We start from the raw sequence: 23,560 nt of genomic DNA, 5'->3' as shown, positions 1-23,560 counted from the left end.
GAACATTTTATTTCTATCTTATTAATTATATGAACAAAATATATCGAGACAAAAAAAAATGTATTTAAATAATATATTTGCCTCATATCGACGAAATAAAATATGAGAATATAGTGAGTATATTATTTCTTAGATAACTATTGTAAATGATACATTTACATTTGTAATTGTATTTATAAATATTATAAAAAAAAAATACGTCAATTCCAAATACAAGCTAATAACCAACAAAAGGCAACAAGGATAGCAGTGATCTCACTTGAGATTTAACCGTGATCACTTTCACATCACTTGAGTTCCTTCTTTCCAACGAATCGTTCCACTGTGCTGCTCCGTATTCCAGTGGTAGCAGTGATTAAATGTAGCACACGAAAAAATATCACTACTTTTTCGCGACGATGGGTTTGTGGGAGTTTCAAGGGGTGGTAGGGGGCGTTGTTCGTAGTTGCCGTTTGCCGATCGCCATTTCGACTTGATTTAGTAGTTTTAGTTTAGTTTAGTTAGTGCAGGGATGCGCGATGGTGCGGCGAGGGCGGAGGCTCTCCTTTCAACCATCCACACACTCATACACACCCACACACAAGCCGAGCGATTCTTGAGTGATTTCAACCTGTCTTATTCTTTGGAGCCGGCGAAGAGCAAAGAGCGCTCAAAAGTGAGTGAGCGCCGGATTAGAGATCTCCCACTCACACGCACGATCGGCAGTTAAAGGAGGTGGGAGGGACAATTACACTTAATACCGCGTTCGCTTTCGTCTCGTTCGCTCCGCTTTGCCGTTTCATACCGTCTACCGTGCGTTTCCGAGCTTTTCCGCTCTGCATTCTCCGACGTTGCTGCTCTGATTTGTTTTCGAGTGCTATACTCGCGGATTTTTCGATTCAGTTTCTGTGCCGTGCCGTGTTTTTGCCATGTTTTTGTTGCCAGTCATATGATGGAGGCGTCGCGGAACGTGTCGTAGCTCCTGTGCCGCTCCTTCTGCTCCCCTCCCCTCCTCCTACTTTGTCCCGCTCGAAAGTGCAGGAAAAGAAGGAGACGGCAAAGCCAAGCTTGGCTGGAAAGTGCCAAAAAAGGCGAGGAGGAAAAGAAACGGAAAGAAGAGCAACTGGAATAGCGGTTCGCGGACAGGGCAGGGCAGCGACGCTGACGGCGACGCCTGCGCCGGCAGAGACTGGGAACAGACGTGAGCTTGGAGCGTTCCATTTAAATCAGAACGGTTACGGGAACCGAGAAGCGACGGAGCGACGTCACCGCCGCCGTCACCGTTAACAAAAAGTGTCAACCGAGTGCCTGCAGCGCTTCAATTCAGCGTGCGCCGCTTAACGGTAACGGTCCTGGGACGCGATCGCTCAGCTCTCTCTTTGATTTTTCGCGATTTTTCCCCCTACTTGCCACCCACGCCCCATCCAACTCAAAAACGCGAAGGAGTGCGAAGAAACATAACGGTGCCTTTTAAGTGTTTTTTTTTTTTTTTTAATAACATTTCTGGAGCGGGTATGTCCTGAAAGTGAAACTGGAAGGAAGAAGTTGGAGGTACAAAGGAATCGGAGCGAATCTCAATGTGAATTTTAAAATATAAATTTAATTATTTATTTAAGAAAGCAGTGCTGGTCTTACAGTTCACTCAAGTGCAGACATTATCGCCATCCGTGCTGTTGTTGTTGTTGTTGTGGTCACCTTGTTTTTTTGGTCCGCGGCTTATCTCAGTGGGACACGAAGAAAGTCCGAAACGGACAGTTAATTTGCACGTCGCGAATCCGAAATCGAAAACGGAGCGATTGTGAAGTGCACAGGTTAAAGCTTACAGTTCTCCTGTAGGGTAAAATATATAGGAAATATATGTGTGTTTTTGTGGAAAATCTTGCAAGAATATTATCTTTTAAATGCTAAATATTTCTAAAATAAAAAAGAAGTGGATATTAATCGGTGTTTCAAATAAGTCCTGTCGAATTTTGTTAAATATCAAACGGTCTTTAAAGAATACTTCCCAGTTTTTAAGTATTTCTGATCTTAAAATTTAAATAATTTAGAGATATTTCTTTTTCTCCAAATTAAGGACATTTTCCATGATGATGTTGATTTAAGGGCTTCGCATTTTTTTTCCCAGTGCTTGCTCTTAATCCGATCAATCAATCTGTGCCGTACACCGCCCAGTATCTGTATCTGTGTATCTGTAGCATGAATGAACCGATCCGCTGAATGCATTTAATTAACGAAATTGTTTCGCTAGGCAAGAGTGTTTGCTTAACTGTTGTTGCCATATGCAAAACTCAATACAAACACGCGCGCACCCAGGCGGAATTAACCGTTAGCCGGAGCTATAACGGTTGCCTCTGTTATCGATCAGTCGATTGGCAGGCAGGCAGGGCTCAAGGCGTCTTGCGATTGTTTTAGGCTTATTGCCGCTGCTGCCCCACCGCTTCATCCATCATTTGGCGAGCGCTTTTCGGCATTTGTTTATAAACAAATATGGTCCCAGAGCCGGTAGTGATCCTCCTTAGTCCGTCAATCAGTCAGTCAGTCGGGCAGTAAGTCAGTCAGTTTATTGGTTAGCCAGTCAGTTGGTAGGGTAAGGTGTGGGATATCGCAATCATCGATACATGTGACCGAGTGACTAACAGTTGAGCTTCTTTAAGACGCACCAGCTACTAGGGAATACGCATTACCCAGAACTCTTCCATATCATAATCATACATACATATTTCATGAAATTGGTACAGGAAGTGACACCTGATGAAGAAGGGTGACAGTTCACAAGTTCCAGCCACTTAAGAGAGTCAAGCACTCTCTTTGGATTAAAGAAAACCCCTTCTCCGACTATTCAAAGACCATATCGTGATGAACTTGATTCCAGTTCTTAGTTATTTGTCAAGCAAAAGAATTTCAAACTATTAGTTATTAATTGCCGTGTTTAGCTCTGGGCTCTGACGCGTAGTCTTATCACCGCAGACGGAGGAGTACCAAGACTATGAATCGTCATAGACAGCGACAGAGGAGACGAGACAAGAGACATTGATAGATCACAATTCAATTAATCATCGCTCCCCCCGGCTTGTAAAACAATGTCATCATTAGCACCCAATAGCCTCATCAGCCTGAGACGTACATAGGCCTGTCTGGTATTTCCACCCAGATTTCCAGATTTTAGATTTCAGACTCCCTCCGGCCAGAGAGACAATGCCCGTGATTCTTGTTCCTTTTCACCGAGATTTTCCTCCAACGTCTCCTCGCCTTAATTTTTTTTATTTTCCGTTCCGGGGCAAGTGAGAAATAAAGCACGGCTCTTGACGCTCGACAACTTTTGCGATTATTTACTAAACGTGTTCATTTTGCAGTCGCCGCTATTTATTATCGATTATACGACTATTTAGCGTCGGTATATGTAAATATTTTTGTATTTAATAATTTTGTTTCACATAATATACGACTACGGCGACTGCATAAGAGGCCCGGGAGTTATCCCCCGACTCTGCACGTAACCGATGGGAGGCTCTGATCACTCTCAGTCCGGGAAATGCACGAGGAGGTCAACTGATCATCGTGATCAGCCGATCGATCCTTTGGTTATTTTCGGCAAGTGCCCCCGATCTTAATTTCGAGCACGGTCGCCATGAAATGGAGTCTGTTGGTTATCAATTAGTAAACGATTTTATTGCCATATTAAATGTTCTGTTGTCTACACTCCACTTGACGTCAAACATTGACTTGATTCATTTACATGATCATCGAATGTTTATCATTGTTATTATTGTTTTCTTTTGTGATTTTGGGTTCGACTCTGTGGGTTCGGCTTGATAAAGATTGGGTCCATTTTATGGATTTACGACACGGGGCGTGGGTGAGCGCGAAATTTCAATGTTTTCGCTCCGAAGGTCTTTTGAGGGGAATATGGAAGAAAAATTTGTATATAAGTAACTAAAATAATAGATAAAAAGGGTTTATGATCTACTTTTTAGAATTACTAAAAATATATAATTTATTTAATTTAAATATAAATATTTTCTTATCGTAAAGGCCCAGCAGATGATCCTTGTTGTTCCTTCTGCTTTAATTTTCTGATTTCCGGCCAGCTTTTTCGGCAGAAATTTCCACTCGCAAAGAATTCCACCGGGGGCAAGCCCACAAAAAAAACCAAAACCAAAAAAAAAAAAGCGTTAAAAAGATCGTTTGGCAACACAGAGCGTCATCGAAATGTTTGTTCGGAATAAATAAAAACATAAAGAAAAAAGGAAACACAATAAATGAAAAGACTTCCATTGAACGGCGTCATCGCCAGCGCCAGTCAGTGCTCGAGGAACGCGCCCAATAGACGGCGATTTGTAGTTTTTATTGTTAACAAATTATTGTAAAAGAAGCAGCGAAGCAAAAAATGCGAAAACGGGAAAGAAGGAAAAACAACACATACTCCATAGATAATTTAATAGAAATTATACAATAAAGAACCCCGATAATAATAATTAAAACAGCGAAGAATCGTTATCAGCGGCGATCACTTGACTAGAACAGCGGGAATAAACAATTCCGAATTGTCTCAATGTAATCAGGCGTGTAATGAGAAGAGTCTTTATCGATACAGATACGGCGGAGGTACAAAATAAATACGATCTAACCGAAGTTAAGGCCAAAGATTAATCGTCGATTCACGTGAGAATCTGGGCCCGGGGGATTCCACCTTGTATGAGGGTCCACACACGAACTACCCCAACATGAACTCATTAGGGCGAACACGGCGACGACCCACGTACCGTCTTTATCTTTATGATACTGTAAGAGCCACCAGTGCCGATGACTTAAGCGCCCCCGAAGCGTTTATCTTTACGATATTGTAAGAACTTTCACCATCATCAATCGCCCATTAGCAACCAATCAGTTGCCTGACTAATGCTCTTTATGGTTTGGTAATAACTTTAGCCATTCGACTTGAAGTAATTTCATCATAAAGTCGTAGATTATTATCAATTTGGTCTAAATATGGAGCATTACCAAATGGAGCTAACTAAAAATCTACAAACTAGAATATCTTTATGATCTTGTTCCGACTTAAGGACTCTAATCATTAGCTAATGACTAAAGCTAAACACTCCAAACATTTGACACCTGCTTCAAGTTTTATTTTCTTCATTTTGGAACTTGGTTTTGTCAACTTTTTATTTGCTTTTTTGCATTCGCGTTCGCTAATTGGCATTGCGGCACATCGGTTGACACCCACAGCAGTCCCGGACTCCTGGCCCCCTGATCCCCAGACACCAGTGTCTGTGTATTCCGGAGATAAGACACCCGGGAGTTACTTGGACGCTGCTGGGAAGAGGGCGACGTCTGCGGCGGTCGCTAATCGTTAGCGGACTACTTTGCACCGCGCGACAAATCGTGGAAAATTAGCAGCAATGCCCCGCAGCGGTCCGACCCGGAGGGAGATATGATTAGAAGTGTCAATAGGTGTAAGCCTGGGCAGCGGCGATGACGTTGCCAGCAGCAACTATGAAGCGATCTAGCCAGGAGTAGGCAAGGCGTGTGCTTTTCCAAAAGGAAAACACCACTGAAAGGTAGACCGGCTACACAGATAGCCTGGTTCTCTACATAAGTATGAGAGATACCATATTCATATAAAAAGAGACTTTAAATGGTCTGAATAGGGTCTAATTTCTATATATATTCTCCAAGTCTTCTTAGCTTTTAAAGATTTCTTGTGATTATGAGCTAAGGCTTAACCCATAACGTTCATCTTCAGGTTATAACCACAAACAGTCACACAAGACCCCAAAGTTGAACAGTAGAGCAACTAAATCGTGTTGTCCGATATCTGCTCTCACCTATATAACACATATGTGTATATAGAGACAACAACGCTAAGGCGACTGACTGGCCACCACTTGAGCAATCGCAATCAAGCTCCGATTAGCAGCGATACAACCATAAATAACGACAGACAACACGAAACCACAGCGCCTTCGATCCGATTCCAATTGTTCCTTAACCTAACCCACCATTTGCCGGCATCCTGGCATCCATTGCAGCTGTTAGTGTTGTTGTCCTTGCAGGTAGAGCATGTCGCCAAACCGATGGATCCTGCTGCTCATCTTCTACATATCCTACCTGATGTTCGGGGCGGCCATCTATTACCACATCGAGCACGGCGAGGAGAAGGAGGCACGGGCCGAGGAGCTAAAGGAGCGCATCGAGATCAACGGTGGGTGAGAGACTATATAACACTATATATCTAGCCAGAAATAAGAGATCCACGTGATATACGGTTAAGAGCATGTGATATCCCACTGCGAACCAAACTAAATGGTAGCCCACGATTTGGAAAGTCTAGACTGCTAAACCTTTGCCACCCACTTGAAATTGATGAAAGCCGAGGTGTTATAAGACGGAAAGGTTTCCAATTGAAGCCTCTAGCTTTAGATCCTTGGTGTAAACTGATGTAGTCATCATAGTCTAGTCCGACTGGAGAAACTACCCTATAAAGATGGTTCCCAAAAAAAAGATGTTAAATGGTAAACATAGAATGACAAGTTAACAGCCAATCAAGACTGTTAATGAAAATACAGTCTAAAATCCCCTCTTCCTAGCTGCTAATATATTTTTGGCAAAACGTGCGTAAATTCGAGAAAAGTGTGAGCTTTACGACCAGCACAAGTCTGGGGCAATCAGGAATGTTCACTTTATCAAATGAAAGCACCACTTAACTCGGTTAAATTAAAGTATTAAAGGTATTTTAAAATTAGGATTTTTGTGGGTTTTTAAAATTGAGTATTGGAATTCTGAATTTCATCCAAATCCCGCTCAAACCCCAATCAAAAACCCCTATATTCCAACACACATACTCCTCATACAGCTAGATCGCGATTATATAGACGCGAAGTCTCGGATGTATTTATTTTTATGCCTCTTCAATTGCAATAAATCCAAATTTAAACAGCACATAAAATGTGCTAACTACGCGAGTAAATAACCCATAAACGCTCTAATTAGTAACCATCGACCCAAGACGTGCGGAAATCGTAACGGCTTTGGATCATGCAAAGGCTTTCTCGATCTCTACACGATCAGAGAGTCAAAAACTGCCGAGGTTTGCTCAAAATGATACGATCGATATCGCTGACTTGTTGTAGGCCTTTTGAGCCCCCCAACTAATGCCCTGGGAATCCGCAATTGGACCCCGGCACTTGTCATGTCACTATTTGTATGCATATGTAAGCAGGCAGTAAGCCAGTGGACAAAGTCACCTTAATCACTGCCACAGACTTCGGCCAGAACACAACGAAAGTAACACTTGAATTGGTTAAAAGTCGGACAATCGACTATGACTATGACTGTGACCATGCCGATGACTTTCAAGTGTCCACAAACATGTGATAATGATGGTATTTGAGCCATTTGACACCCGATAAGGTAACTCTAACTGGCCAGGCGATGACAATGACACCGCCAAGGGAGGGAACTCCCAGATGGCAAAGATCTCGGAGCTAACCTTTTTTTGTTTTGAAAAAAAAAGAGTGAGTGATCAATGATTTCAGTATGGAACTTTGCTTCTTATTGATTGAGTAAGGATTCTATTTTAAGTCTAGCCGTGCTTCGAGTTAAACAAGATCACTTGGCATTAAGCTCTACTATGGCAGGGGCGAATTTCGGGGTATTAATTAACACAGAAACCAGGCTTATATGCTAATTCTCGATCTATTTTTACTGGGTGAGCAAACAGCAGAACAGGATGTCGAAGAAAGGTGGATATGGGAAAGGGAATTACCTAGAATGTTACGACTTTTAAACAAAGCATTTGGGGCTTAAGGAATAGATGGATTGCCAGCGATAAGGACTCATAAACCTATTGGTAATCTCCTATGAATTAGCTAGAATAGAAACCCATTAGCTCCAGTTCTATCATTTCCATTTAATACATTTTTCTTTGAGATGCACCTCGACCTCGACCTCGGATGGTTTGTGCAGTTCTCGCAGCTGTCGGCTTTAATTAAATTAATTTATCAATTTGTTTGCAACAAACACAAACTTTTCCGGGGCCCATCGCCCCCAGTCAATCAGCGAGATAATCAGAGTAAATGGCCGTTGTGGAATTCACGGAATCCACCCAGTGCACAAAGTCGAGAGGACTTGCAAGAACTCGAGATAATGATCGACTTCTATGAACAAATTGCCGGCAATCAAGATTCCGGGACCCGGACCACAAAGGCGATTAAACTGTGACAGTGACAGCTGGTGCCCGTTCCATTACGTTCCGTTGTGTATTCACTCCGGCTACTCTTATATGGCGGATTTATGGTGACTATTTGACGTTAATGCCGCCTGAATTGCCCCCAATTGTGTCCCGTTGTGAGTGGTGAGAGAGTGCAGATCTGAGTGGAATCTCTGCCTCCGCATTTATTGAATTATGCAATTCGTTAAAAGATTACCCACAGGAACCTTACGGTTCGGGGTTTATTGAATGATTGCAGCTGCCGGCAGACTCGACTCGAATGAACTTGGCCATAAAGGTTAAAATGGCCTCGATCTGGCCGAGTGTCTGATAACATAAACGAGGCTGTAGAGGAAGAGCGTGGCCAGAGTGTAGGGCTCTATCTGTCAGAGATTGAATGAATGGAAAAGCAATTCACAATTGCTGATAGCCTACAAAGCGATCGTTTTCTGTTTTCTAATAGATTTTTCAATCGATCCTTGATTTGGTTATGTCACAAGCTGATAGAGCAGCTTGTAGATAACCCATTCCATTAGATCACTTTGGTATACTTGAAACTTTCCTTGCATTCGAGGTTTACGTCTTCCGAGAACTCAAATCCGATCAAAGCTCTGAATTTCTGACAGCAAGACCGACTGTCTGTCTCACGACCTCACAATTTATTTGCCGGATAAAAATCTCGCGCTGAGCGCATTTCAATCAACCGGAGCAACGTCGTCCGGGTCAGGTCATGATCGTGATCGTGTTGTACGATCCGAGAGCTCATTACGATCAGTGTGTGGATGCGGGAGACGTGTAAAATATGCCACTCTGTCGGCCGGGGGTAGGGTCACTACCTTGTGGCGATCAGTGATCTCGGAAAACGTAACGGGAGGAAGCGTCGCGCTGCCAGCTCGTCGCATCGGAATCAATTTGGGGCCTCTTTTATGGCCATTGTTCTACGGCGGAAAGCGGAAAGTGGAAGGTTAGCTTCCGGATCGGATAGACACGTGAACTAACATATAATGGGCGATCAATTAGATTTAATTTGATTTCACGCCCCATCGGGCATTACATTTAATTTGATTTATTTTACGTATATTCTTTTTTACACAGCCTATCTCCTAGAGGAGCTTTCGGACAAGAATGTGAGCACACAAAACGAGATTCTCGAGCGGATCACAGAGTATTGCGGCAAGCCGGTGACGGACTACACCAAGGATGAGCACGATATACCATACACTTGGACCTTCTACCATGCCTTCTTCTTTGCCTTCACCGTGTGCTCCACGGTGGGCTATGGCAACATATCGCCGACCACTTTTGCCGGCCGGATGATCATGATTGCGTACTCGGTGATTGGGATACCCGTCAATGGAATACTCTTTGCCGGCCTGGGCGAGTACTTTGGACGAACGGTGAGTGAGGATAATAATAATAATTAATAATAATAATAATTGATAATCCATCTTCCTTTCTCTTGTCAGTTTGAGGCTATTTACAGGCGCTACAAGAAGTACAAAATGTCCACCGACATGCACTATGTGCCGCCGCAACTGGGCCTGATCACCACGGTGGTAATTGCCCTGATACCGGGCATAGCTCTCTTCCTGCTCCTGCCCTCGTGGGTCTTCACCTACTTTGAAAACTGGCCGTACTCCATTTCGCTGTACTACAGCTATGTGACCACCACGACGATTGGTTTTGGTGATTATGTGCCCACCTTTGGACCCAATCAGGTGAGATTTCAAACCTCCCCAAGTCTTCTTATCTTAGTTTCTTCTTATTATAGCCTCGGGAGTTTGGCGGCTGGTTCGTGGTCTATCAGATCTTTGTGATAGTGTGGTTCATCTTTTCCCTGGGCTACCTGGTCATGATCATGACGTTTATTACCCGGTAAGTAGCTGTCCATCGCATGTCCTTTGGGGTTGCCTTTCGTTACGTTGCGTGTCCTGCATGCCCTTAACCAAATATGTATCCCTTCTCTCAATCCAAAAACAAAAAACCACATTCCTCCACATTCGGGACACATACGGCATGAACAGGGGATTGCAGAGCAAGAAGCTGGCGTATTTGGAGCAGCAGCTGTCCTCCAATCTGAAGGCCACTCAGAATCGCATTTGGACGGGCGTCACCAAGGATGTGGGCTATCTGCGGCGTATGCTCAACGAGCTCTATATACTCAAAGTGAAGGTAAACGACGACGACGATCATTATTCATGGGCCAGCACTGGAATATATATATTCCAAAGATGTATATAATAAACTGAATAATCCAGGCTCGTAAAGTGCATCTAAACTCGATTCATTCATAGAGTTTTAAGGGGGATAAAAAGAAAATTATTTAAATGAATTTTTTATTTGATTAAAACCGGGAAATAACAAAGTAATCTTAATATATAAACCCACTTCAAATCTAACCCTATATAAAAATCGTTCAAGGGATTAACTAACCATGATTAGAATTCAAAAATAGCAAAGAGTTTCCCCTTTTGTATGTCCTAACCTTTACCCCTACGTACTTGTCTTACTAAGCGGTAGCCACTCTACTCCGTTCCCACCTGCCTGTTGGCCATGTTCTTCTGTTAACCAAGTTAGAGTCCTGCCCTGTTTGATGCTGATGAAGACCCGCTCTTCTCTGTTCTAGTTTTGTCGAAAGGGAAATAGAAAGAAGCCGAAGAATAAGGCTCCGGCTGAGCAGAAAAAGAAGAGCCCCAGATGTAAGTAGAGCTACAAAGGAGCTTATCCAAATTCCAACCCAGATCCAGAGATAATCTTATATATATACTATATAGACAGTGCTAGCCCAGATCAGCCCCACATAAACAGAGATTCCGCTGAGAATACACTAATACAAAACCCTTTTCTTTACATGTCCAACACCAAAAACACATCCATCACACGCTGATCTGAACTGAACACGCTGAATCCTCCAAAAATCTTCCATTAACCCCTCTCAGCCCGTGTACACCGACATAGATATCGCCTATACGCTGCCCCGTTCCGCCTCCTGTCCGGATCTCAGCATGTATCGCATTGAGCCGGCTCCTATTCCCAGCCGGAAGCGGGCCTTCTCCGTTTGCGCCGATCTGGCTGCTGCCCAGCAGCAGAATGCCACCGGCATTATGGTGCACGCCAGCTCCGACACGGAGCTAAGCAAACTGGATCGCGAGAAGACCTTCGAGACGGCGGAGGCATATCGCCAGACCACCGATCTGCTGGCCAAGGTGGTCAGTGCTTTGGCCACCGTCAAGCCCCCGCCAGCAGAGCAGGAGGATGCAGCGCTGTATGGAGGCTATCACGGCTTCTCCGACTCACAGATATTGGCCAGCGAATGGTCCTTCTCCACGGTCAATGAGTTCTCCACGCCGCGACGTCCGCGGGCTCGTGCCTGCTCCGACTTCAATTTGGAGGCACCGCGCTGGCAGAGCGAGCGGCCGCTGCGTACCAATCAGCACAACGAGTGGACATGGAGTGGGGACAACCAGCAGATCCAGGAGGCCTTCAATCAGCGCTACAAGGGCCAGCAGCGGCCCAATGGTGCCACGATGGTGCATTTGGAGCCGGATGCCCTGGAGGAGCAGCTCAAGAAGCCTTCCCCGGCGGCGGCGGGGGGACGAGTCAAGAAGTTCTCCATGCCGGATGGTTTGCGTCGCTTGTTTCCATTCCAGAAGAAGCGTCCCTCGCAGGATGTGGAGCGCAAGCTGTCGGTGGTGTCAGTGCCCGAGGGCATTGCCTCGCAGCAACAGCCCCGCTCGCCGCTGGACTTCTACAGCAACACGGTCACGGCGGCCTCCAGCCAGTCCTATCTGCGCAACGGTCGCGGTCCGCCGCCGCCCTTCGAGTCGAATGGCAGCTTGGCCAGTGGCGGCGGCTTGACCAACTTGGGCTTCCAGTTGGAAGATGGCATCGCCGGTCCAGCGCCTGGAGCCAGCAGCGGAGCCTATCAACGTCGCGCGGCGGCTGGCAAGCGGCGTCGCGAGAGTATCTACACCCAGAATCCAGCGCCCTCGGCTCGCCGCGGCAGCATGTATCCACCCACCGCACACGCCCTGGCCCAGATGCAGATGCGACGCGGCAGCCTGGCCAACAGTGGCTCCGGTTCGGCGGCCATGGCAGCGGTGGCCGCTCGTCGCGGCAGCCTCTTCCCGGCCACGGCCGGTGGTTCCGCCTCCTCGGTGGCCTCGGCACCGCGTCGCAGCAGCATCTTCTCGGTGACCTCCGAGAAGGATTTGAATGTGCTAGAGCAGACCACCATAGCGGATCTAATCCGTGCCCTGGAGGTGGTCCACACCCATGCCGTGCTTGATGAACAGCAGCAGCAACAGCAGGCGGCGGCCACGGCATCTGGAGCCAAGGGTAGTCGGAAGCAGCGTAAGATGGGCAACGCGGGGCTGGATCCGCCGCAGTTGCCGCCCATTCTCTCGCTCTTTGCCGGCGACCAGACCAGGTCCCTGCAGGCGGCAGCTGCCAATAGGCTTTATGCCCGTCGCTCCACAATTGTGGGCACCATGTCGCCGCTTGGCGGGGGAGGAGGAGGCGCAGGAGCAGGTGCCACGGCTAGATCCCTGCTGGAACCCCCGCCCAGCTATACCGAGAGAGCAGGCGGCAGCCAGGGGCAGTCCCCGTCTGTGTCGGGTCCATCGACTGCCGCTTCCGGTCAGAGCAAGTTCCGGCGCCGCTTCAGCGTGCGTCCAACGGCTCTGCAGATTCCACCGGGCCAGGCGCCACCACCTGGTGCCAGTTTGGCTGAGCAGTCCTTGCCGTCCTCCTCCTCCTCGCAGTCGGCGCTGCAGCGCCGCCTCTCGCTGCGCCCCTCGCCGCTGGCCCGCGAACTGTCGCCCACCTCGCCCACCGGCGGAAGCTCAGCGGTTGGAGGAGGAGCTGTGGGCGGTGTCACAGAGGAGTCTGTGCCAGCCTCGGCGCAGCGACTATTGCCGCTGCCGGCGGGCACGAGACCCAGCACCAGCAGCACCCACTCACCGCTCTCGAGGATCGTGCAGATCTCGCAGGCGCAGCGCAAGAGCAGCATGCCCACCACGGGCGCAGGGTCGCCGCCAGCCACCGAGAAGTAGTTAGTTTCCTAATCCGTAAGATGTATTGCCAACTCGTATATATTTCCAAGTCGAGGAACTGTTGTTTTTTTTCCTGTTTATATTATATATCCCACATAGTCGATAAGGCTGCCAAAAGTCCTTAGTTGTTATGATAATGTTACTGTTATGAATACCTTATACCATACACCATATACTACCAGTTATCCTAGTGTTACGCGCATGTATCTCTCTCTCTATTGTTACTACTGTATTTATGCCCATCTGTATCCACATTCTATTTCGTATATTTTCCTCTATTTGTAGTGCTAAGAAGGGGCTTATGTGAACAAAAGAATCCATATATTTTCCAGAGATCGAACAGGGGTCTTCTCCTTTCGGTTGTATAATTCCATTGAGCTCTCTGAGAGTGGCTTCCATTCGCCGAACATTCTCCAAACATGTTGTTAAATAATAAAGATAATTTGTTAAAGCAATAACAACTGTCGTAATTTATTTTAATTTTATTTATTTTATATTTTTAAACAATTTTTATTTATTTTAATTTATTAAATAAATTACAACTGTTGTATATTTATTTTATTTCTTTTTTGTTTATTTTATTTTAACTTTCAATGAAAATTCTTATAATTTAATAAAAACTGACAGAAAAGTTTTTAAACAAAATTTATTTCCTAGTGATAAGAAGGAAATTTCAAAAATCCCCCCTACCTATCGCCCAGCTATCGATATATCTACCAGTGTGGCTGCCTCCGAGTATACTTTGCGGCTTTTGCTGTGTCCCCCCGCCAAGGTCACACTGCTCTGCCTGTTTGTTTTGTTGTTGTGTCTCTATATAAATTGCTGGATAATTCCAATTTTGTGCTCATTTTGTACTGTTGTTCCCGCTCCCGGATCATTTTTTTTTTGCCCACGACGCAATTGTGTGATTTGGCAATGCTATAAACTGCAGTTAACTGCCGTGTGATCCGTGACTCCAATAAAAACGTATAAAAACAAAGAAGCGAAGCCGAAAATGCAGCGCCTGCAGCAGTTTTTCCTGCTGCTCCTGGTTGGTGCGGCGGCAGCGGGACTGGCACAGGCCACTGTGGCGCAGGAGGAGCAAACGAAGGTGGCAGGCAACATCGTTCACTATCAGCCGGAGCAAGTGCATCTGGCCTTCGGAGGTGAGTGAGAAACGCATTATGTAAAGAGAACAGAGCGGCGCAAGGTGCACTTTGTTGTTGTTGTTTTGTTTTTGCAACCTCTGGTCAATTGTTGCTGAGAGTGCGCAATTCCCGCGGGTTTATTGTTGCTATTATCGGGTGATATCTCCCTGTTTATGGCTCCAGATCTCTGCCAGAAACAAGCCATAGGGAACTGATGCCTATATTATTATAAATAAAATTAAACAAGAAAGGAAGCTAACTTCGGCACGCCGAAGTTTGTATACCCTTGCAGATATCATTTCATTACATTTTACCTATACTTATTATCTTTACAGTTTGATAGTTACAGTTTTACATTCCCAGCCTTACATTTTCTCTACATCTACCGATCGTTTCTATGGCAGCTATATGATATAGTTGTCCGATTTTTATGAAATTAATACCAAAATTCTAAAATAATAAAATAAGCTTATATCTCAGAGTAGATGAAAATGCGTAGAAAAACAACGAAGTTATAATTTTTTTCCTATTAATTTCCCGATCGTTCCTATGGCAGCTATAAGATATAGTGGTCCGATTTTCGTGAAATTTTTACCAAAATTCAGAAATAATATAAAATGGCCATATCTAAATAATGGTGCAAAAATGTTGAAAAACATCCAAGTTATAATTTTTTTTCTAAAAATTTATCGATCATTTGTATGGCAGCTATATGATATAGTCGTCCGATCCGGCCCGTTCCGACATATATAGCAGTGAGAGTATATAGAAGACTATGTGCAAAGTTTCATTCAGATAGCTTTAAAACTGAGGGACTAGTTTGCGTAGAAACGGACAGGTGGACAGACGGACAGACGGACATGGCTAGATCGACTCGGCTGTTGATGCTGATCAAGAATATATATACTTTATAGGGTCTGAAAAGTCTCCTTCACTGCGTTGCAAACTTCTGACTGAAATTATAATACCCTGCAAGGGTATAATAAATCAAGAAAATGATTAAAAATGTATAATTTTTTAGGAAATAAGACACTTTCTACAAGAAATACAAATCGATAGGTTCTTAGTTTTTAGAAAAAAGGACACCCTGTAATTGGTTTTTCGATTTATAATCGTTCAGCCTGAACGTAATTTAAAGCCTTAAACAACAAAATATGCTAATTTAATGTACACAATTCAATGATTGCTAATTACTGGCATCATCAGAGACCCTGAAAAACACTGATCAGCCTGCGCAAAACTCGAAAAAATCAGTTCTTTAAGGATTTTTGGGGGTTATAAGCTAAGATATCGTATAATATTAAGTATTAAACTGTATTAAGCTTCAAATTAGTACAAGAAATGAGAAACTACCCCGTGTTTACTTGCTTAATCTGTCGAGTGACAGTTCGCCAGCATAAATATTTGGCTCTTGAAGTGCAGTGCCCTCTCCTCTAATCAGGGGACTCCCCTCTAATATCGTGTTAGCTAAACAACAAAAAACAAATAAATAGGAAATTCAGAACCCGTACTCGTACCCAATCCCAGACTTTGCCACCCCATGGGGGGCCTGGAGTCGTTATCGCGAAGGGCATGAAGAGCGATTCAGCAATCCGAACGTCATCCAAGCGCAGTCATCGCGCTTTGTTGTGCTCCAGTTTGTCCGGGGGAAGCGATAAGAAAACAATAACGAAAGAGCTCCTTCGCTGAATTAGCTGAAAACAATAGAAAATAATCGGAAAATAATAGAATCAGCTGCAGTTGGTCTTGATTCCAATAACTTCACGGCCCTGCTCTCGTTTGCATTGACAAAGAACCGAAAATGATGACAAATTACCTATCGATAAATTGTTTAAATTATTATTACTTGTACTATTTAATGGAAAGGTTTTTTTCCTTTGGAAAACAATTAAATTTGAAGTACATACACAACTTTTCTACTTACAATTTGTACTTTACCTTTCACAAATTAAATAAAGTGTTAAATAAATTAAAATAAAAGGTTCGAATTGACAAAGAATCGAAAATGATGACAAATTACCTATCGATCAATTCTTTAAATTCATTTTACTTGTTACATTTAATGGAAAGGTGTTTTTTTTTCTATAGAAATCAATTAAATTTAAAGTAAATATGCAACATTTTTACTTAAAATCTTTTCTTTACCTTTTACAAATTAAATAAAGTATTTAATAAATAAAATGTCTTAAATATTTATACTTATTTGCAAAGCAAAACTATTATTGTTTGTTTATTAAAACTAGATTAAAGGTGAAGTGTTATCAAATTTTCGTATTCCTTAATCAAAAACGAAAACAGGCCCGTTTGTTATTTCTTTCCATCTTCTTGGCCCAACGAAATTGCTCAAGTTTGTTTTTCTTTTTTTTTCGCTTTCCCCCCGCTTTCTTCCTGTTCCGATCGCTCCGCCCTGCTCTTTGCTCCGGACTTCAGAGCGCACCGCTAGCGAGATAGTCGTCACCTGGTCGACGCGCAGCCTACCGCCGGACCCGGAATTGGGGGCGTCCAGCTTGGTGGAGTACAGTCGTATGGTGCCCGGAGAGGTACCCCGGTTCACCCAGCACTCCCGCGGCACAGCCACCAAGTTTGTGGACGGCGGCCGCAAGCAGGCCACGCAGTACATCCACCGGGTATGCCAGAGATTTCAGACGAGAAGAGAGGGTCAAGTGTGTGAGGATAGGAAGTGCTATCTATGGAGGCTAATTGGGAATCTAAGATTTTTAATAAAAACTTATTTTTTAAGCACTAAGGTTCTTTTTGTAACCCCACAAACTCCATAGATTGCAAAGATCCTCCTCCACCTTGACCCTCCATCTGGAGTATGGATAAACACAGACTTATGGTTGGTTTCCATCCGCTTAGGTGACGCTTAGCGGCTTGGAGGCGAACGCCACGTACATGTATCACTGCGGCAGTGCCGTCGGCTGGTCGGCCATCTTTCAGTTTCGAACGGTGCCCACCGCCACGGCCGACTGGTCACCCTCGGTGGCCATCTACGGGGACATGGGCAACGAGAATGCCCAGTCCCTGGCCCGACTGCAGCAGGAGACGCAGCGTGGCATGTACGATGCCATCATCCATGTGGGTGACTTTGCCTACGACATGAACACGGAGAATGCGCGCGTGGGCGATGAGTTTATGCGGCAGATCGAGACGGTGGCCGCCTACCTGCCCTACATGGTGGTGCCGGGCAACCACGAGGAGAAGTTGTGAGTAGAAGATGAGGGATGAGGAGGAGCGGGCAAGAGCAGAGGGACTAACCCAGGGGTGTGTGTGTGTTGCAGCAACTTCTCGAACTATCGCGCCCGCTTCAGCATGCCGGGCGGCACGGAGAACATGTTCTACAGCTTCGACCTGGGACCCGTCCACTTTGTGGGCATCAGCACGGAGGTCTACTACTTCCTCAACTACGGCGTCAAGTCGCTGGTGTTCCAGTACGAGTGGCTGCGCCGGGATCTGGCCAAGGCCAATCTGCCCGAGAATCGGGCTGAGCGTCCGTGGATTATCATCTATGGCCACCGGCCGATGTACTGCAGCAATGAGAACGACAACGACTGCACCCACTCGGAGACCCTGACCCGTGTGGGCTGGCCCTTCGTCCACATGTTCGGCCTGGAGCCGTTGCTCTACGAGTTCGGTGTGGACGTGGCCATTTGGGCGCACGAGCACTCGTACGAGCGGCTGTGGCCCATATATGACTATGAGGTGCGCAACGGGACACTTAAGGATTCGCCGTACGAGGATCCCCGGGCTCCGGTGCACATTGTCACCGGGTCCGCGGGCTGCAAGGAGGGACGGGAGCCGTTCAAGGGCAAGATACCCGAGTGGAGTGCCTTCCACAGCCAGGATTATGGCTATACGCGTCTCAAGGCTCACAATCGCACCCATTTGCACTTTGAACAGGTGTCGGATGACCAGGATGGCGCCGTCATCGATGAGTTTTGGCTGGTCAAGTCCAAGCACGGCAGCTACCAATAGAACTGAGGGACCTAAAACGAAACCAAAGCAAGCTAAAGGAGTCTCCAGGCAGCACACAACACAAGCACCCATAGAAACTGTGGCAGTATTAAAAGCGCGCACATTCGATTCTCGACCTGATTCGATCACAAACTATATAGATACCTAGGAATGGCAGAATATATCGGTTTATGGGGTCTGATATTTGATATCTTAACGTTGATAATGAATGATATTGATATATTGGATATTCCCGCTCGATATATGTACATCCCTAGCAATGGTACCCTAGAGGTAGAGCTGGAGAAAAATAGATTCCGTCGATTTTTTCGATCTTTTCAAAAAAAAAAAAACATCGAATAAATCGATAAAACAATTATTTATTTTTAAATTAAATGAAATCCAATACAAGAAATAAAAACCAAAATACATTCCTACACATTTAATAAGGAAAAGTAAGGTTCAATAACATAGAAAAAGAAACAACAAAATCATCGATTGTTTTATCGACCAAAATAGAAAGAATCTATGTAATCGTTGACATCGATTTTTCCCAGCTCGACCACTAGGCATGGTCTATAACACATTCCTTAAGCGAATATCACATGTACAAAGCCCAGCCAGACCGAACTAAACTATTACTTAGCCAATTTTTGCGAGCCAAGCATTTAAGAGAGCATTTAGTGTAAGGAGCTCCAAACTTGCACTTAGCCCAATTTAAAATTAATTAATTAAGCATTGGGAAACCCATTTATCACACTTATTATTTTACTTAAGTTTTTTAACATTCAAAATGCAAATTCAGTGCTTTTTCTTGCCTGAAATTCCCTAATGGTTTTTAATTTATGGAGTTTTGGGTACTTTTACATATATTTATAGTCCTGGAAAACCGACTATACTACCATTACAATTACTATTTTACCCTGTGGTCCCAATAAACTGCTTAAATACAGCATAAAAATGTTTATAGTGTGGGGAGAATATTTTTAAAATATATATATAAGTAGCATTTATTGTGGGTTCGATTCGTGGCCAAGTCCGTAGTTAATCCGTGTGTGCTCCTGCAGAGACCGTGCTCGACATTGTCGTCACCTGGAACACGCGCGACAATACCAATGAATCCACCTGCGAGTTCGGCATCGGTGGACTAAATCAAAGGGCCAAGGCGGCACAGATGCCCACGAAATTCGTGGACGGCGGACCCAAGAAGGCCACCCAGTACATTCATCGCGTGAGTAGTCAACCCCAATGAGTCACAGCTACAGTTCCAAATGATTCAAAATTAATTTTATTGATTTAAAATGGTTTAAAAATATTTTGATGTGTTTTTAAGGATTTAAAATAATAAAATCCAAATGATTGAGCATTAATTTTTATGATTTCAAATAGTTCAAAATTATTTACAAAGATTTCAAGGACTTTGAATATTTCAAAATGAATTCAAATTATTTTAAATAAATTCAAATAATTTGAAATTATTATAAAGTATTAAAAAACTTGCCAAATAATTATAGAATAATTAAAAATTATAAAAAAAAAGTTTTTATATTATTCAAAATTACTTCAACTTATTCAGAATGATTTAAAATTATTTCAAAATGATTCAAAACTATTCAAAATAATTTTAAATGAATTCAAAAAAATTAAAATTATTAAAAACTATTAAATGGTTTATATTATTTAGAATGATTTTAAATTGTTTCAAAATGATTTAAAAATATTCAAAATAATTTTAAATGAATTCAAATAATTTGAAATTATTATAAAGTATTAAAAAACTTGCCAAATAATTATAGAATAATTAAAAATTATTAAAAATAAATGTTGATATTATTCAAAAAGACTTGAACTTATTCAGAATGATTTCAAAATGATTCACAATGACTTAAAGCGATTTTTAGTCATAAATTAGTCATTTTGCGACAAAGGGATTCGTTGGCTGTGATTTTACTCCAGGTTCGGTTTAGGGTTAACCCCTGCCAACACCCCCCCAACCTCCATCCTTACTCCATATATGTACGACCCCAGGTGACGCTGTCCCAGCTGCAGCCCAACAGCACTTACCTCTACCATTGCGGCAGCGATCTGGGATGGTCGGCCACGTATTGGTTCCAAACGCACTTCGATCACAGCGACTGGGCACCCTCGCTGGCCATCTACGGCGACATGGGCGTGGTGAATGCCGTCTCCCTGCCGGCACTGCAGCGAGAAACGCAGCGCGGCCAGTACGATGCCATCATCCATGTGGGTGACTTTGCCTACGACATGGAAAAGGAGAACGGCGAGGTGGGCGACGAGTTCATGCGCCAGGTGGAGACCATTGCCGCCTATGTGCCGTACATGGTGTGCGTGGGCAACCACGAGGAGAAGTAGTAAGTGTGGCCCAGGTCAGGGAGCCAGGGAGCTTTGGAAAGCCTAAATCCCCCAATCCTGCCGTTTCCACAGCAACTTCTCGCACTACATCAATCGGTTCAGCATGCCGGGCGGCAGGGACAACATGTTCTACAGCTTCGACCTGGGGCCAGTGCACTTCATCGGCTTCAGCACGGAGTTCTACTACTTCACCCAGTTCGGGATCAAGCAGATTGTGGCGCAGTACGACTGGCTGGAGCAGGACCTGATCGAGGCCAACAGGCCCGAGAACCGCCGGAAGCGTCCCTGGATCATCACGTTCGGCCACCGGCCGATGTACTGCAGCAACGACAATGGAGACGACTGCGCCAACCACGAGACCATCGTGCGCAAGGGCCTGCCCATGCTGGACATGTTTGGACTGGAGCCGCTGTTCTATCAGTACGGCGTCGACGTGGAGCTGTGGGCGCACGAGCACTGCTACGAGCGGATGTGGCCCATGTACAACTACACGGTGTACAATGGCTCACTCTCGGAGCCGTATGTGAATCCTGGTGCCCCGATCCACATCATTTCGGGTGCCGCCGGCAACCACGAGGGTCGGGAGCCGTTCTTCAAACACATGCCACCATGGAGCGCCTTTCATAGCCAGGACTTTGGTTACCTCCGCCTGAAGGCCCACAATGCCAGTCACCTGTACTTCGAGCAGGTGTCCGACGACAAGAAGGGCGCGGTTATCGATAGCTTCTGGGTGATCAAGGACAAGCATGGGCCGTACAATGCCTGATCTGCGGGGGACAGAGAGGACACATTGTGATATTTACCACAACCTTGACACTAACCGGGCGTATTTTCATTCCTATCAACTGTATTAGCAAGTACTTAGAGCTTAAACCATGTATATCCTTCTGTCGGAGAAATCGATAAGGTTGTTTATACATATATATTTTGTAGAATACAGAGCCCCAGCAATTTCTGTGCTTTTTATCGAAATACGTAGGTTATTTGTTATGAAAACAAGTTTTTTTTTACAGAAATACGTATCTTTGAACAAAATTCATTTTTGTTATCGAAATATGAATAATATATAATTTTTATAATCGAAATGTAAACTTAAAATACACTGCAAAACACAATAAATCTCTGATGAGAAAAAATATATTCAGAAAATGATGTTTTCTGGTGCCACATTCCCTGCGCACGAACTAGAGTTTTGGTCTGCTATAAATATCTCGAAAGGAAACCGATTAACTTTCATATATCGAAATTGTATAAATTTTTAATAAGATATGACAAAGCTTTCCAAATATGTATACAACTCGCAGGAAACTCAATTAAAGTAAACCCTCTACCCATCTACAAACCCTTTACAGATAACCTACAGGACATTGTGGTCACCTGGTCCACTCGCGGCTCCCCCAACGCCTCGCTGGTGAACTTCGCACGCAACTATGCCACCGACAAGCTTACCACGGTGAATGGCACCTGGCAGCGCTTCGTGGACGGCGGCAAGAAGAAGCGCACCCAATACGTGCACAACGTGGAGCTCAGGGGTCTCCAGCCGGACACCCGCTATGAATATAGCTGCGGCAGCCCGCTCGGCTGGTCGCCGGTCTTCCACTTCAAGACACCGCCGGCCGGCGAGCAGTGGTCACCTTCGCTGGCCATTTACGGCGACATGGGCAACGAGAATGCCCAGTCGATGGGACGACTGCAGCAGGACACGGAGCGGGGCATGTACGATGCCATCATTCATGTGGGTGACTTTGCCTACGACATGGACACGAAAAACGCGGCTGTGGGCGATGCCTTCATGAGGCAAATCGAGTCGGTGGCCGCCTACGTGCCCTACATGGTCTGTCCGGGCAATCACGAGGAGAAGTAGTGAGTAGAATCGCGCCGAATTGGTGGCCATTGGACAGCCTCTAGATGTGTGTTCTCTGCAGCAACTTCTCCAACTACCGCGCCCGCTTCAACATGCCCGGCGATACGGACAGCCTGTGGTACAGCTTCAACCTGGGACCCGTGCACTTCGTGTCCTTCTCCACGGAGGTCTACTACTTCCTCAGCTATGGCGTCAAGCTGCTCACCAAGCAGTTTGAGTGGCTGGAGCGGGACTTGGCCGAGGCCAATTTGCCCGAGAACCGGGCCAAGCGCCCCTGGATCATCACGTACGGCCATCGGCCGATGTACTGCAGCGACGACAAGGAGTACGACTGCAATGCCCAGCTGGAGACGTACATACGGCAGGGTCTGCCCATGCTCAAGTGGTTCGGTTTGGAGGATCTGTTCTACAAGCACGGCGTGGACGTGGAGTTCTTTGCCCACGAGCATTTCTACACTCGCCTGTGGCCCATCTACAACTACAAGGTGTACAATGGCAGCATGGAGGCGCCTTATACCAATCCCAAGGCACCCATACAGATCATCACAGGCTCCGCCGGCTGCAATGAAGAGCGTGAGCCCTTCTCCCACGATTTACCCGCTTGGAATGCCTTTCACAGCAATGTAGGTGGAAGTTCTGGGGGGGATTTCCAGGGGTTTCTCTGCTTACAAGTACTAAAACTTTGTTATCCTTTGCAGGACTATGGCTATACCCGCCTGAAGGCCCACAATGGCACTCATTTGCACTTTGAGCAGGTGTCCGACGACCAGGACGGCGCCATAGTCGACTCCTTCTGGGTGATCAAGGACCAGCATGGCTCCTACCCGCCACCTAAGTGATACTGCATCCTCCCTCTGTCCCTGAAACCGACTCTACTTATCAACGAGACTTGTGCCTTCCTCTCTTAATTTGATCTTACTTTTTTTTTGTGTTTTATAGCATCTTTTAATAAAAAATTAAGTTAGAAAAAATATTAAAGACAAAAAAAAATAAATTC

The 23,560-nt window shown here is 45.0% G+C and overlaps 2 protein-coding genes across 8 annotated transcripts; both read left to right on the top strand.

The window, feature by feature from the left end:
* Positions 1 to 513: 513 nt before the first annotated feature.
* Positions 514 to 13,706, top strand: Ork1 (open rectifier K[+] channel 1). 5 transcript variants are annotated; one of them, XM_017182750.3, is made up of 8 exons: positions 747 to 1,491; positions 6,036 to 6,184; positions 9,287 to 9,588; positions 9,658 to 9,909; positions 9,963 to 10,066; positions 10,216 to 10,363; positions 10,818 to 10,890; positions 11,150 to 13,706. In XM_017182750.3, the coding sequence occupies exons 2-8, from the start codon at positions 6,043 to 6,045 to the stop codon at positions 13,243 to 13,245; spliced, it is 3,117 nt and encodes a 1,038-aa protein (XP_017038239.1). In that variant the 5' UTR covers positions 747 to 1,491; positions 6,036 to 6,042; the 3' UTR covers positions 13,246 to 13,706. The 5 variants fall into 5 exon arrangements, with proteins under 5 accessions (XP_017038237.1, XP_070144424.1, XP_017038239.1 ...); XM_017182748.3 differs by lacking the exons at positions 747 to 1,491; positions 10,818 to 10,890 and adding an exon at positions 514 to 655 and having other exon boundaries at positions 11,131 to 13,706; XM_070288323.1 differs by lacking the exons at positions 747 to 1,491; positions 10,818 to 10,890 and adding an exon at positions 695 to 714 and having other exon boundaries at positions 11,131 to 13,706.
* A 320-nt stretch (positions 13,707 to 14,026) lies between these two features.
* On the top strand, positions 14,027 to 23,557 carry LOC108085938 (acid phosphatase type 7). 3 transcript variants are annotated; one of them, XM_017182720.3, is made up of 4 exons: positions 14,027 to 14,390; positions 16,803 to 16,999; positions 17,232 to 17,578; positions 17,654 to 19,150. In XM_017182720.3, exons 1-4 carry the CDS (start codon positions 14,240 to 14,242, stop codon positions 18,345 to 18,347), a joined length of 1,389 nt encoding a protein of 462 aa, XP_017038209.1. In that variant the 5' UTR covers positions 14,027 to 14,239; the 3' UTR covers positions 18,348 to 19,150. The 3 variants fall into 3 exon arrangements, with proteins under 3 accessions (XP_017038209.1, XP_017038212.1, XP_017038210.1); XM_017182723.3 differs by lacking the exons at positions 16,803 to 16,999; positions 17,232 to 17,578; positions 17,654 to 19,150 and adding exons at positions 19,394 to 19,557; positions 20,355 to 20,698; positions 20,772 to 21,824 and having other exon boundaries at positions 14,043 to 14,390; XM_017182721.3 differs by lacking the exons at positions 16,803 to 16,999; positions 17,232 to 17,578; positions 17,654 to 19,150 and adding exons at positions 22,052 to 22,562; positions 22,625 to 23,186; positions 23,262 to 23,557 and having other exon boundaries at positions 14,050 to 14,390.
* The last annotated feature ends 3 nt before the right edge of the window (positions 23,558 to 23,560 follow it).

This window comes from Drosophila kikkawai, chromosome X (genome assembly GCF_030179895.1).
Source record: "Drosophila kikkawai strain 14028-0561.14 chromosome X, DkikHiC1v2, whole genome shotgun sequence".
NCBI classification, from domain to species: Eukaryota; Metazoa; Arthropoda; class Insecta; order Diptera; family Drosophilidae; genus Drosophila; species Drosophila kikkawai.
The sequence above is the reverse complement of the archived record's forward strand: the minus strand, read 5'-3'. Positions and strand labels throughout refer to the sequence as shown.

Coding starts and splice junctions, on each gene's coding strand:
- Ork1 (XM_017182750.3), top strand. CDS start 6,043: ATGTCGCCAAACCGATGGATCCTGCTGCTCATCTTCTACATATCCTAC. Junction 9,910..9,962: donor CCACCTTTGGACCCAATCAG/GTGAGATTTCAA, acceptor TTCTTATTATAG/CCTCGGGAGTTTGGCGGCTG. Junction 10,067..10,215: donor ATCATGACGTTTATTACCCG/GTAAGTAGCTGT, acceptor CGGCATGAACAG/GGGATTGCAGAGCAAGAAGC.
- LOC108085938 (XM_017182720.3), top strand. CDS start 14,240: ATGCAGCGCCTGCAGCAGTTTTTCCTGCTGCTCCTGGTTGGTGCGGCG. Junction 14,391..16,802: donor AGTGCATCTGGCCTTCGGAG/GTGAGTGAGAAA, acceptor TCCGGACTTCAG/AGCGCACCGCTAGCGAGATA. Junction 17,000..17,231: donor CCACGCAGTACATCCACCGG/GTATGCCAGAGA, acceptor CCATCCGCTTAG/GTGACGCTTAGCGGCTTGGA.